We start from the raw sequence: 12,522 nt of genomic DNA, 5'->3' as shown, positions 1-12,522 counted from the left end.
TGTTGCAAGAAGTAACCATTTTCAGGTGTATGGAAATTGCTTCTCTGAACCTTTTCCCATGCTGACATTTGACCAGTTTATATAAAAGTAGTTGAAATCACCCTTTATTATTGTTTTATTATACTTAGCTGCCTCTGACTTCCCCGCACATTGTGCATACAGCATCCTTTTCCTGATCAGGATGCCACCAGTAGAATCCTATTAAATTAATGTTATAAGAATACAAATGCATTTGTACTTTAACAAAATTAAAAATAGCTACCACACCAAGTTACTAATGCAGGCTTCTCTGTAAAACAGGGGTCGGCAACCTTTCAGAAGTGGTGTGCCGAGTCTTCATTTATTCACTCTAATTTAAGGTTTTGCGTGCCAGTAATACATTTTAACATTTTTAGAAGGTCTCTGTCTAGAAGTCTAGAATATATAACTAAACTGTTATTGTATGTAAAGTAAATAAGGTTTTTAAAATGTTCAAGAAGCTTCATTTAAAATTAAATTAAAATGTAGAGCCACCGGACCGGTGGCCAGGACCCGGGCAGTGTGAGTGCCCCTGAAAATCAGCTCGTGTGAGGCCCTTGGCACACATGCCATAGGTTGCCTACCACAGCTGTAAAATATCCATTACCTGTGCTAAAACTAACTCTGAGAGGTCAGAAAATTAAAAAGTACACTTACTCTGACTTTATAAAGAAACTCAGGATTTCCAGTTAGTTATAGGCAGACTGCAAGACATTCTATGTTTAAAGTGTACTTAGTTAAAATACCAGGAAGATATTTCAAACTTCAACTTTGTTGTTTGAAAAGATTTAAAACAAATCTATGTAAGGAGACTTCAGAATCTATAGCCTTTCCAATTTTAACCCACTCTTGCATAAAAAGCCTATGGCACCTATAGGTCCTATGGAGTTACAGTATGCACAAAATTTAATAGTGTGCATCTTTGAGTCTGCATGATGTGTAGAATTTAGAATTTAAAGTTAAGCAGCATGCCCGTTATCAAAGTCTTCATAACTTTATTTGCTAAGCTGCCAACGTCCCTTTGAGTGTTCTGGAATTTTTGGCTACTACATAACTGTTACTCATTAAAATTAACAAGTGATTAATTGCAGAATTATGCACACTGTGGAAAATGGTCAGCCTCATTATTTACAGGATCAGTTATTACATCTTTTAATCTACTTACAACTCTTTCCTGAGTTTTACTTTGAGAATGCGATTGTATAGAAGCTTTATGTTCAAAACGTTGCTAATAATGAAAGGAATCACACAGTACATGTTCAGCATACCCATAGAGAGCAAAGGTTTGAGAGTTGTGAGTATCTTGTTTTTTAAAGAGAGGGATGAATGTTTGAAAAGATAAATTTTGTTAGATCTTCTCCTATTACTGCTGCACTTTATAGTACAGAACCTACTGGGAGCAGAACAGAGAAAGCTAGAGGTCAGGCATTTGCTTGAGGGCTCTTGCATTGCATTCCTCACAAACTTAGAAAACGAAAACTTCTAGACATTTTAAAGTAATCAATTATTTGTGTAAAGGTGAAGAATTTAACTAATCTGTCAAGATAGGCCTTGTTCTCTGCCCACAGGTATTAGAGATCAAACAGAATCTATATGTGTTTTTCCTAAACCATTTCTCAAAGTTATAATTTTGAACAAAAAATACTGAAATTCATTTCTAATACATATCAAATAAAGACCACTGCTACTACCCGCTTAGCCAGTTATCTGGCTCTATTTGCTATCACCTTTCAGTCTAGCTCTACTGCAGGGGTCGGCAACCTACAGCACGTGTGCCAAACACAGCACGCGAGCAGATTTTGATTGGCACGCAGCTCCCTGCCGTGGTCCCAGCCTCCAGCCCCACTCAGCCCCCTCGCCCACCGCTCTCCCCTGCGGGGGCAGGAGGCAGAAGCTTGGTTCTGCAGCAGCCAAGCTTCCCCCCTCCTCCGCTTCTTCCCCCAGCGTGGTGCTTTCCAGCCCCTCCTCCTCTCCATCCCTGTGTTGGGGTTACTATGCCTGCCTGAGCCAGAGTTCTTCCATGTTTTAACTCTGTCCTTCCATGTTTAACTCTGATCGACCTTAACAGCCAAGGACAGGAACTGGAATGTGTAAACAGCTAGTTAGCAATTACGATCTTGTTCATGCCAGGTACCAAACAATAATGATGAGGTTTGCATGTTTCTAGCTGGGGAAGGGGTAATAAACTAAGGGTAAACAGGACCAAATAACTGTTTAGAGAGAAGTTACTAACAAGCTAGATTTATAGCCCTAGAATGATTTAGTTGCCTAAATGTATAAACATGCCTTTGGTAGAGAGGGGAGGGGGAGTAGAGGAGGGGTGGTAGAGAGGGGGAGAGAGGGGGGGGCTTAGTTGTAAAATGTATAAAGAAGAAAGTAACTGTTTTTGCTGGTGTGCTCGATTTGAGACTTGCCTGTCTCCTTGCACCACTTTGAGATCTCAAATAAACTTTGATTGTTTCTCCACCCCGGTATGTTTATTGGCGCGAAGCACTCCGGGCAACGAACCTCACTGTTGCTGTCCTCGGGCCCTGTGCCGGCAACACCTGTGCCAATCAGCTGATGGCCCTAGCGAGCGGGAGGGGGAAGAGCGGCAGCGTGCACACAGCTCTGTAGAGGACACAGAGAGAGGTAGGGACGGAGCCTGGGGGGAGGAGGTGGAACAGGGCATATCCCTTCCAGCCCCCTGCCATGAACCCCCTCCACCACAACACACACCCAGCCTTCTGCCCTACACCTCCACAGCCCCAGCCCTCTGCCCTGAACCCCCACACATACACTCAGCCTTCTGCCCTGCACCCCCATACTCCCAGCCCTCTGCCCTGACCCTTGAACCCCCACACACCTAGCCTTCTGCCCTGCACCTCCCACACCCCCCAGCCCTCTGCCCTGACCCTTGAACCCCCACACACCTAGCCTTCTGCCCTGCACCTCCCACACCCCCCAGCCCTCTGCCCTGAATCCCCCACACCCCAAGCCTTCTGCCCTGCAGCCCCAGCCCTGAACCCCCCCCCCCCCCCACACACACACACAGCCTTCTGCCCTACACCCCCATACCCCTAGCCCTCTGTCCAGGCTCCAGCTGCTATTCAAGGAGGAGTCTTCACACATCTCAGACTTAGGAAGGCACGATAGTTCAGGATTTCCACTTAACACTCTGTGTGGCAATAATCATGTTTTGTTTTGTTATTTATTTATTTACCAAGCCCATGCAGTCTCTTCCTGGAAAGTCTCCCCTAACCACTTAGCTTGCTATAAATTAATACCAAACAAGGTAAGATAAAGAAAGTATTTTTTCATACAACGCACAGTCAGTCTGGAACTCTTTGTCAGAGCATGTTGTGAAGACCAAGACTATAACAGGATTCAAAGAAGAACTAGATAAGTTCATGGAGAACAGGTCCATCAATGGCTATTAGCCAGGATGGGCAGGGATGGTGTCCCTACCCTCTGTTTGCCAGAAGCTGGGAATGGGTGACAGGGGATGGATCACTTGATAATTCCCTGTTTTGTTCGTTCCCTCTGGAGCACCTAGCATTGGTCACTGTAGGAAGACAGGATACTGAGCTAGATGGACCTTTGGTCTGACCCAGTATGGCTGCTCTTATGTTCTTATTATTTTGACATGTTTCCGACTTCCCACTGATATGTTTCACACAGACCATTTACTGTCTAAACTAACATTAGATTAGGACTACATCTAATAATCTAATGCATTATGTATCTAAAACTGTTTTCATTTAGATCCTACACTCTTTAGAGAACCAGTGTCATCTTCAGTTTTATATAGCACCAAGAGCTCAAGAAAATTGCCGTGTTTAGCAAGTCCTAAGGTTTTTATGGCATGTGTTGATAAAATAACATTGCTCCTGCGTGGAAGAGGAAAATATATTCGGAATTAATAAGTGAATGATTTAAAAAAAAAAAAACTTTAAAAAGAAAAACTGAATTACACCTAGCATCTCAAAAAAAGCTTTCAAGTTCTAGGGAAATATTGATCACATATTTGGGGACATGAAAAACAGAAAAGAAACAAAATGTTTGAAAGGGCACAAAGCATTTCCTATTTTGTTTTAATTTAAACTCCACATAAATTAAAAGATCATGCTAGATGACAAGAATTACAACTACTGTATATGACTTCTAAAATAAACTAGAGCAAGAGATTCTTTTCTTTTCTGCCAATGCCAGAGTTCAATATTCCATAATGCTCCTGCAACACTCAACAGCTTCAGTAGCACAGAGTGCATTAATGTGAATACAATTCCCTATAAGGGTTTAGTTGTTAATGATAAAAACAAGGAGTCCGGTGGCACCTTAAAGACTAACACATTTATTTGGGCATAAGCTATCGTGGGTAAAAAAACCTCACTTCTTCAGATGTATGATGTTAACCACTGAAACACACACAGAACCCTGCACTTATGTTCCAGCTAGAAAGTGTTTCTGCTCATCTTTAAAAATGGTCCAAAACCAAGACGACAAAATCTCAGTCTTTTACAAACAGCTATTAAAGAATATTATGGTTATCACAGATCTGATCAAGTTCCCCCTGCTGGATGCTCATCAGACTGCTGTGAGGGGAACCAAATGTTGACTCCCACATGCCCTTAGCTTCCTGGGATTGGTAAGAATTTAGGCACCATCCTGGCTTTGGCCCTCTAGGCATGCACAGACCCAGATCTGTGGGTAGGTCTACACTTACCTCCGGGTCCGGCAGTAAACAATCGATCTTCTGGGATCAATTTATCGCGTCTTGTCTAGACGCGATAAATCGATCCCGGAAGTGCTCGCCGTCAACGCCAGTACTCCAGCTCGGCGAGAGGAGTACGCGGCATCGACAGGGGAGCCTGCCTGCCTACGTTATTAACGTAGCTGAATTTGCGTACCTTAGTTCGAAATGGGGGGTTAGTGTGGACCAGGCCTTTGTCTCAAACTACTCTTGGCAGGAGACCCTGCAGACCAATTGTCTAGGCCCTAAAACTAGTGCCACCTCCCCAGCAGGTCTATCACATTCCCCAGAATCCCACCAAAGGTGTGAGCCTTCTGGTTTACAGGTTCTCTCTTCAAGGGTACATGACAGTGAAAGCAAACAGACAGACTTTGTACAGGATTCTAAACACAGTTATTCTTTACTTAGTTAAAATGAGAAATACACAAATCTATACAAAATAATAAATACATCTATACGCATGCTTCAGATTCCTCCCTATTCTGAAGAATTCCTTTGGCTTGGGCCTAGTTCTCTGCGCTGTCCAGGATCTTTCCCCTGCAGATCATGGTTTTTCTTCAGACTCCTGGAACCTTTCTATATGAGCTGATCATCTCTGACCTTGGCTGCTCACCCAGAACAGACCACCTGCCACAAAATCCTACCCATCTCTTCCTCTCTCCTGACAAAGCTTCCTATTTATCTGAGAGTCTCCTGAGTTTATCTATCCCCATACTAATACCTGGGCTCTTTGTTCTCTCCTTGGTGATTTTCCATTTCCCCCGCAGAGAAGATGGAGAAACTAGCTTCTTTGCTTAGACATCCTCCTTTGCATACCCATTGTCCCAAAATGATTCCACCTGAACAGGCGACCATTAACGATCTAATAAACCACCACAGTATCTGGACTGGGATAGATGTGCTACAGTCTCTCTCAGCAAATGGTGAATTCACCATTCACAGAGGATACACATGCCATAATACAATAATTCATAACAGCTTTGTAACACCAACCAGAATTCATATGTTGCACATAGACAGATTCCCCAAGTCATCACAATGGTGTCTGAAGATGATCCTCCAAGATACAGTGGTGTGTGTATTAAGTTTCTAACATAGCTGGGCATTTACTAGAAATGCTCATGAGTAGTATGTTTGATTTTGATCTGGAGAAAATTCAGACATCTGCAGCATTACCACCTGCCCATCACAAAGTGAAATTTGAGGAAACTAATATTTCAGATGCAGACTGATTAGGATTTGTGACAGTGAAGTTATGAAGCTACCACATATAAAAGTGACTGCCCACAAGATTTCAACCTAGCCAATGAAGTGCCCTCTATAGTAATACAACGTTTACCCTAATAAGGGGCAAAGAAAACAAAATCACAGGTTCTTCCTCCAATTACAACACACCTTGTAGGCTTTTAACAAAATATGTTGCCAATCCTGACAAATTAAGATTTGTAGGTTCTTGGTTCCATTTTTCTTACCACTATGCTTAAGGAACAATCACCATATCTGAACAATTCAGAGGTCCTTGCCTCAGGTCTGTTAAAAGGAAATGAAACTGGTAAATAATTCAGTAATATACGAGTAGATATGTCCTACGCTAATCATGAAGACACTGTAAAGGAGAATAGATTTCTTATACATTTCTGTTCTTGTAATACCACATTTCTCTACTGTTAAAATAAGACATTACAGGTCTCCATAAACAGATAATATTCAAAGAGCTACTTGCTACAGCATGACAGACGGACTTCTGCACAGGTAGGAGGTAAAGAGAGTTTAGCATAGGCCTGAATTGTAACCATACCAAGAACTAGACTGACCCCTTCAGACACGCTGTCTTGACTATTTCCTAGTATTGTTACATTCAGGACTACGCCAAACGCTGTTCACCTGCTACCTGACGCACGGTCCCTCCACGGCCCAGCACCACTTACTCTTGTTGAGTGGTTGGGTGAGCTCGGCCCCGATGTCCCCCTCCGGGCCCGGCCCCAGGGGCTGCACGTGCAGGGGCACGAACAAGGAGGTGTTCGGGGCCCTGCCGCCGTTCCCCTCGGACGAGGCGGCGGCGGCGGCCCGGCTCGGGTGCCACAGGCCCCCCAGGCTCCGGAAGACAGGAAAAGCGGCGCCGGCATGGCGGGGCCAGGGTCCCGGGCGGGCCGGCAGCCGGGAGAGCAGCCGCACGCAGCGGTTCATAGACGCAACACGCTCCACTCCGCCAGCAACTGGCGGCGCAGCCCTACTGCGTCATCACAGCGTGACACAGACCCTCGGTCAGGGCTGCCCGCCAGGTGCCTGACTGGGGAACATGTTACCAAAGCCGGCAGCAGCCCGCCAGGCTTGCCGTGCATCCGCAGGGAGAGGAAAGGCTGAACCCGGCGGCGCCCCTTCCGCCGATACCCGGCCCGGCACCCTCCGTGGTCACTCACACTGGGACGGGCAGCACCGTCTGCCGCCGGCGATTAGCAATGACGAGCTTAGGGTGGAAGGGCCCAGGGCGGGGACTTGCCTGGGTGTCAACAGCGAGCCCCAGCGGCAGCGGGGCCAGACTTGCGGGCAGGGGGAGCGCGCCCAAGCAGGGGCGGCCTGAACCCCCGTAACTGCCGTGCTGGCTCGTGAGATGCCTGGTAGCTACGGGCTGGGGAGGAGGGGCCAGGAGCCGCTCCGGAGTGCCTGTGAGTCTCCAGGCATTAAATCTAAATCTCCAGGAGACTGCTGAGAAACCGGGGCCAGAACTCCTAGGGCACTCGGAAAATGAATAGTGAATGGTGAATCCGATTTATACAGTAGGCCCGCCGGGGTTTTAAATGCCACGGTAATGTGCATTTTTCTGCCCAACAGGTGCACTGTGCGTGCATTTCTTCATCTTGTGTGATTGTGTTTTGTCATGACGTAAAGTCTGTGCACCGTAACTGATATATGCACGCACGCACGCAAGCACGTTTGCATTGTCTGGTCTCTTTAGTCTACGCTCCACTGGCTCGCACTTTCAGAAAAAGAGAACAGAAATGGATGAGGGTGAGAGCTCCTCGAAACATAGCAGCTCTGAAGGTATCGTAAAAAAGAAAAAATACTATTGTTGTTACAATGACAACTGGTGTAAAGACCCAGACTATAAAAACTGGCTTCGCAAAGTCGATGAATTTACAGCAGAATGCATTTTGTGTCGTCAAACATTTTCCATTAAATATGAAGGGAGACGAGCTGTTAACATCCATGCAGAATGTACAAAACACAAGGAAGCTGTGAAAAATCAGAAACGAACACCTCAGATTGCATCCTTTTTTACAAAAAAGGACGCACCTCAAGTAAATCTAGTGACAGCAGCAGAAATCGGAGAAATTTATCATGGTGTGGTTCATCATTTAAGTTATGCTAGTCAGTGTGGTAACAATATGCTTCCAAGGTTTCTACCTGATTCAGAAATTGCAAGAAAAATGTCTTGTGGACGGACAAAAGCAACTAGTATTACTGAGAATGTTTTGGCACCAAAATCGCAAGAACTTTTGCTTAATGATCTTGAATTAGCAGGGTTTTTTTCAGTTGGATCGGACGCCTCTAATAAGGGAAATAGGAAGTTTTTCCCAATAACTGTTCGTTATTTTTCCAAGACAGAAGGGATTAAACATGGCTTACTTGATTTTTACCATGATAATGACGAGACAAGTGAGGCCATTGCTGCACGCATTTCAAATATTATAGAAGAAAACGGCCTTAGTATAAACTGCGTATCATCTTATGTAGCTGATAATGCATCTGTTAATTTTGAGAAACATAGGTCAGTTTATCAGAAGCTTAAACAATTGAATGACAGAATTATTGAGGTTGGATGCAAATGCCATGTAATTCATAACTGTATTAAAAATGGCATGAAAGCTTTGAGTTTTGACGTTGAAAGTCTTGTCCTGAAAGTATATAGCGAGTTCTCTTCCTCTGCTAAAAAGTCAGAATCTCTCAGTTCATTTTTTGAATTCGTCGAAATTGAGTATAAGGAAATTCTGCATCATGTACCAACTAGGTGGCTGTCCCTTCTGCCTGCAATAGAACAAGTCCTACAATGCTGGCCTGCGTTAAAGGCATATTTCAGATCAGAGGGGGAAGAAGAATGTGTCAAGATTATATGGGAAGCATTCAACGAAGATGAGCAGGAGTCTCTCCCTCTTTGTTATGTTTACTTTCTGCATAACCTGATGGGAGTATTTTATGAAGCACTCAAAAAGCTAGAATGCAATAATGCCAGCTGTACAGAATTAGATTGTGTCATGGAAAGTCTTCATTCTAAACTAAAGAGAAGGAAAGAGGACAACTTTTATGGAAGATCAGTTCAGGCTATTGTGTGCAATCTCTCTCCATCTAATAAGAGGAAATTTAAGGAAGAAGCGGATAAGGCGTTTTCAAGATGCATTGCATACCTTGAGAAATGGTATGATTTCAAGACATCTGTTTTCAAACAAATGTCAGTTCTCTCACTGGACAATGAAGTAAAATGGTCTGATCTTGAGAAGTTGGCTGAAGTTCTTCGCATTGAGATTGATTTTGACAAGCTGTTTGATGATTACTGCGTTTTACAGCAAATAAGAAGAGAAATCATTTCGAAGGAGCAAAAAATAGATCAAAGATGGGTAGAAGTTTTCAAACAAATTCCAGAAAGTGGAAACAGCCAAATGTTTAAACTTGTATCGTTCACACTTTCAATTCCAGTCTCAAATGCGTACTGTGAAAGGGTCTTCAGCTTAATGACTCAGCTTTGGAGCAAAGAAAGAAACAGACTGAGTGAAAATGTTGTGAAAGCAGAGTTACAGGTGCAACTGAATTATAGTATGTCGTGCGCTGACTTTTATGAATATGTAAAAAAGTCCCCAGAGTTGCTCAAAGCAGCAAGAAGCCAGCTGAAGTACAGATTTAAGAAGAAAAACTCTGAGCAAAGGCTCTCTGCTACAGGAAACCCAACTTCTGTAATGTAAATACAATAATATTTGATTTTAAGTCAAATCAATTAATTTTTGCTGTATCTAATTTTCTAATGGTACAGTATTTTATTTTCTGTATTTTTAAATAATGGAATTAACTAACGCACATATACACACAAACATTTAAGCATGCATTAATAAGCAAAGTAACCTAAACCTAATCTTGCTATTTAAAAATAAGATTCACATTACAACTGGAGGTTTTGTAATTTTTTTTGTTATGCAATATGTTTAAAATGTGAAATTGATTCATACGATGCTCCTTATTTCCACCGAAGGCAAAATGATGGCTCTGCAGTGAATGAGTTTTAGAGTACAGAAGTCAGTCATTACTGCCATTACATCATGTGATGAAACCTTCTGGAATAGAGCCAAACAGAGCTGGCAACCCTATATCCACCCTGTGCCACATGTATCCCAAGCTGGGTGTTCCTTCTCACCTTGACTTGCATCTCAGAAACTCAGGCTTTTCATTAATGAAAAACATAAGCCTGAGCCACAATAAATGCATTTTGTGGCCACAAAAATGTTTAGTTATGCCAGCTGCTGGCTATATTTCCGCCTGGACTGTTACTAATAAACAGCCTTTCCTGCAGAAAATAACTCCATTTAAACACCACTCACTCACTCTGTAAAAAAACCGGAGGCAACCTTTTGAAACTCCTCCCTAGGTGAAAGACAAAACGTTCCTGTCCAAAGGCTGCCAATTTTATAGCCTTGTTTTCTCCTCCAGTCAGATTTCACACAACTTTCTTAACAACCATTTGCAAAAATGCAGCATCTGTGATCCACTTGGAAAAGCTTTGAGCTTGAAGGCCAACAATAACAAAACCCGTAAAAGAGATATGGATTTTACTATGAATAAATGGATTACACCCAAATTATAGGAATTTTAAAATCTCAATACTAAAATCTCAAATACATATAATTTGTATATGCAGCTGTAATCAACATTGTACAACATTAAGATTATCAAGTAAAAAGTGCTAATGAAAACTAGGCCAGTAATTAATCAAATGCAGGCATGTGGATGATAAATTAGAGGGGAATTATAGATACAGATACTGAACTTTCTGTGAGATTCTAGAATACATATTTTAATATTTCCCATAAGTCAGAGTAGGAATGGAGCATGGTCAGCAAAATATTCAAGGACAAAGGATCGAGTTAGGATAGGATTTAGGCTGCACTGCTAATCTGTTGGGCTTCAACTGAACTTTATTGAATGTTTATAGGGTTTTTTGTTGTTGTTTTGTTTTTTTTTAAGCTTGCATCTACTACATGGAAGCAATTTCAGCTGACAGCTCACCACACAGCTGTTCCAAGGGGCAGACTGAATATACTAACACATGAAAGTATCAAGGCTTCTTGTATAGTTAATTCAGATTTTTGACATGTAAGAGCAGTTGAGACTAGCTGTTAACAGGTACAAGCTGTAGAATAAATATGAAATTAAAAAAAATTAGTTCTTAAGCTGGTTAAGGAATATGTGTTGTAAAGAAACACCCCAACTAGTAATTAGAAAGAAGGCTTCGAAAATAAGTTATAAATCCAGATGGAATAGAGATGGGAGGATAGTTGATTAAAAAAAATAATAAAGTGTCTTTAATAAGAAAAAAAGGCTTTTAAGCGATAAGGGGTGACTGGTTTTAAATACATAAAAAAAAATCTCTTAAAAGGAGCCAACATGGATCTTCTCACCCCACATACCAGTGTTATCTTAACAGTAAACCTATGTGAACCCAGGTGCAACTGAAAAACTGTTGGTCAGCAAGGAGGAGGAAAAGAAAGGTCTTGGGGAGAAAGAAGGTTGTAAATTTTAACTGGATTAAGACTGGAAATAAGGGTGAACTGTCTTAGATTGGTTTTTAGCTGAAGTCAATAATTAGCAATGACATCACACATTTGTTAAAGGGTATATTGCTAATACCTGCTGACCAAGTTAGAGCTGACTAATATAGGTCTAAGCACTTCTGGTTTAGCCCATTTGTAAGTATCTTGGATCAAATGCTTCTAAATGTTTTGTTACAGTTTAGATGTAGTAAATTTCTTAGGCTTTTTAAGCATGTGTAGAGCAATTGTATAAACACCAGTTGGCCTTTGGATTTAATAAAGGAATTTCTGGTTAAATTAGCATCATAGTAATACTTTGCACACACAATAATTCCAATATAAGCCTTTAAAATTTAGGTTATGTTATAGGTACAAGGATTGCAGGTTTATTGGCAGTGCCCCACTTTAGGGCAACTGCACCTGTATTTCCCCAGTGTTCCAGCAAGGACACCTATGCTCAGGCTTCCAGCTCCCCAGCTGTTGCCTTTCTGGTTAGAATTTTCTCTGGCATTCTCTCCTTTCTGACTGGGATAGTCCCAGGCTGCACAGTTCCCAGTCTTCATTGTGTATTTCCCAGCAAAGACAGTCTGCCTAGGGGGACCTGCTTGCTTTCTCTTCAGAGACTAATAACAGAGATATTGCTATTGATACACAATTCTTTCTAAGTATGCCTACTTTATTCTTAAGGTAAAAAGCCTTATAGAGGAAATGTATTAAAAGCAATACAAACTTGCATGCATCATCCCACCTAGAGGTGTTTTTTTTGTTGTTTTGTGGTAACAAGTTCATCAAAGCTTCAGCTTAGAATAACCAGTTTTGTGGGGCCTCAGTAGGCCAGATCCTTCCACTCCTCCCCTGAGGATTGGGGCCTATCCATTTGATGGATTAGGAAGGAGTCAGTTTAAACCCCAGGCTTTTCTCCAAAAGGCTTTTTTGTCTGTTGGTCTCTGGAGAATCCACTTTGAACTAGCATATCTC

General features: G+C 42.2%; 1 protein-coding gene across 1 annotated transcript in view; it reads right to left on the bottom strand.

Moving 5' to 3' along the window:
- SUPV3L1 (Suv3 like RNA helicase) overlaps nucleotides 1-7,003 on the bottom strand; it is a 42,116-nt gene extending 35,113 nt beyond the window's left edge. Inside the window, exon 1 of the mRNA XM_042856937.2 lies at nucleotides 6,679-7,003. Within this exon, the coding sequence (XP_042712871.2) occupies nucleotides 6,679-6,937 (259 nt within the window). The 5' untranslated portion in view covers nucleotides 6,938-7,003. The remainder of the gene's footprint in view (nucleotides 1-6,678) is intronic.
- Nucleotides 7,004-12,522: the final 5,519 nt, after the last annotated feature.

Source organism: Chrysemys picta, chromosome 7 (genome assembly GCF_011386835.1).
Source record: "Chrysemys picta bellii isolate R12L10 chromosome 7, ASM1138683v2, whole genome shotgun sequence".
In the NCBI taxonomy this organism is placed as follows: domain Eukaryota; kingdom Metazoa; phylum Chordata; order Testudines; family Emydidae; genus Chrysemys; species Chrysemys picta.
Note: the sequence above shows the minus strand (reverse complement) of the source record. Positions and strands in the feature narration are given on the sequence as shown.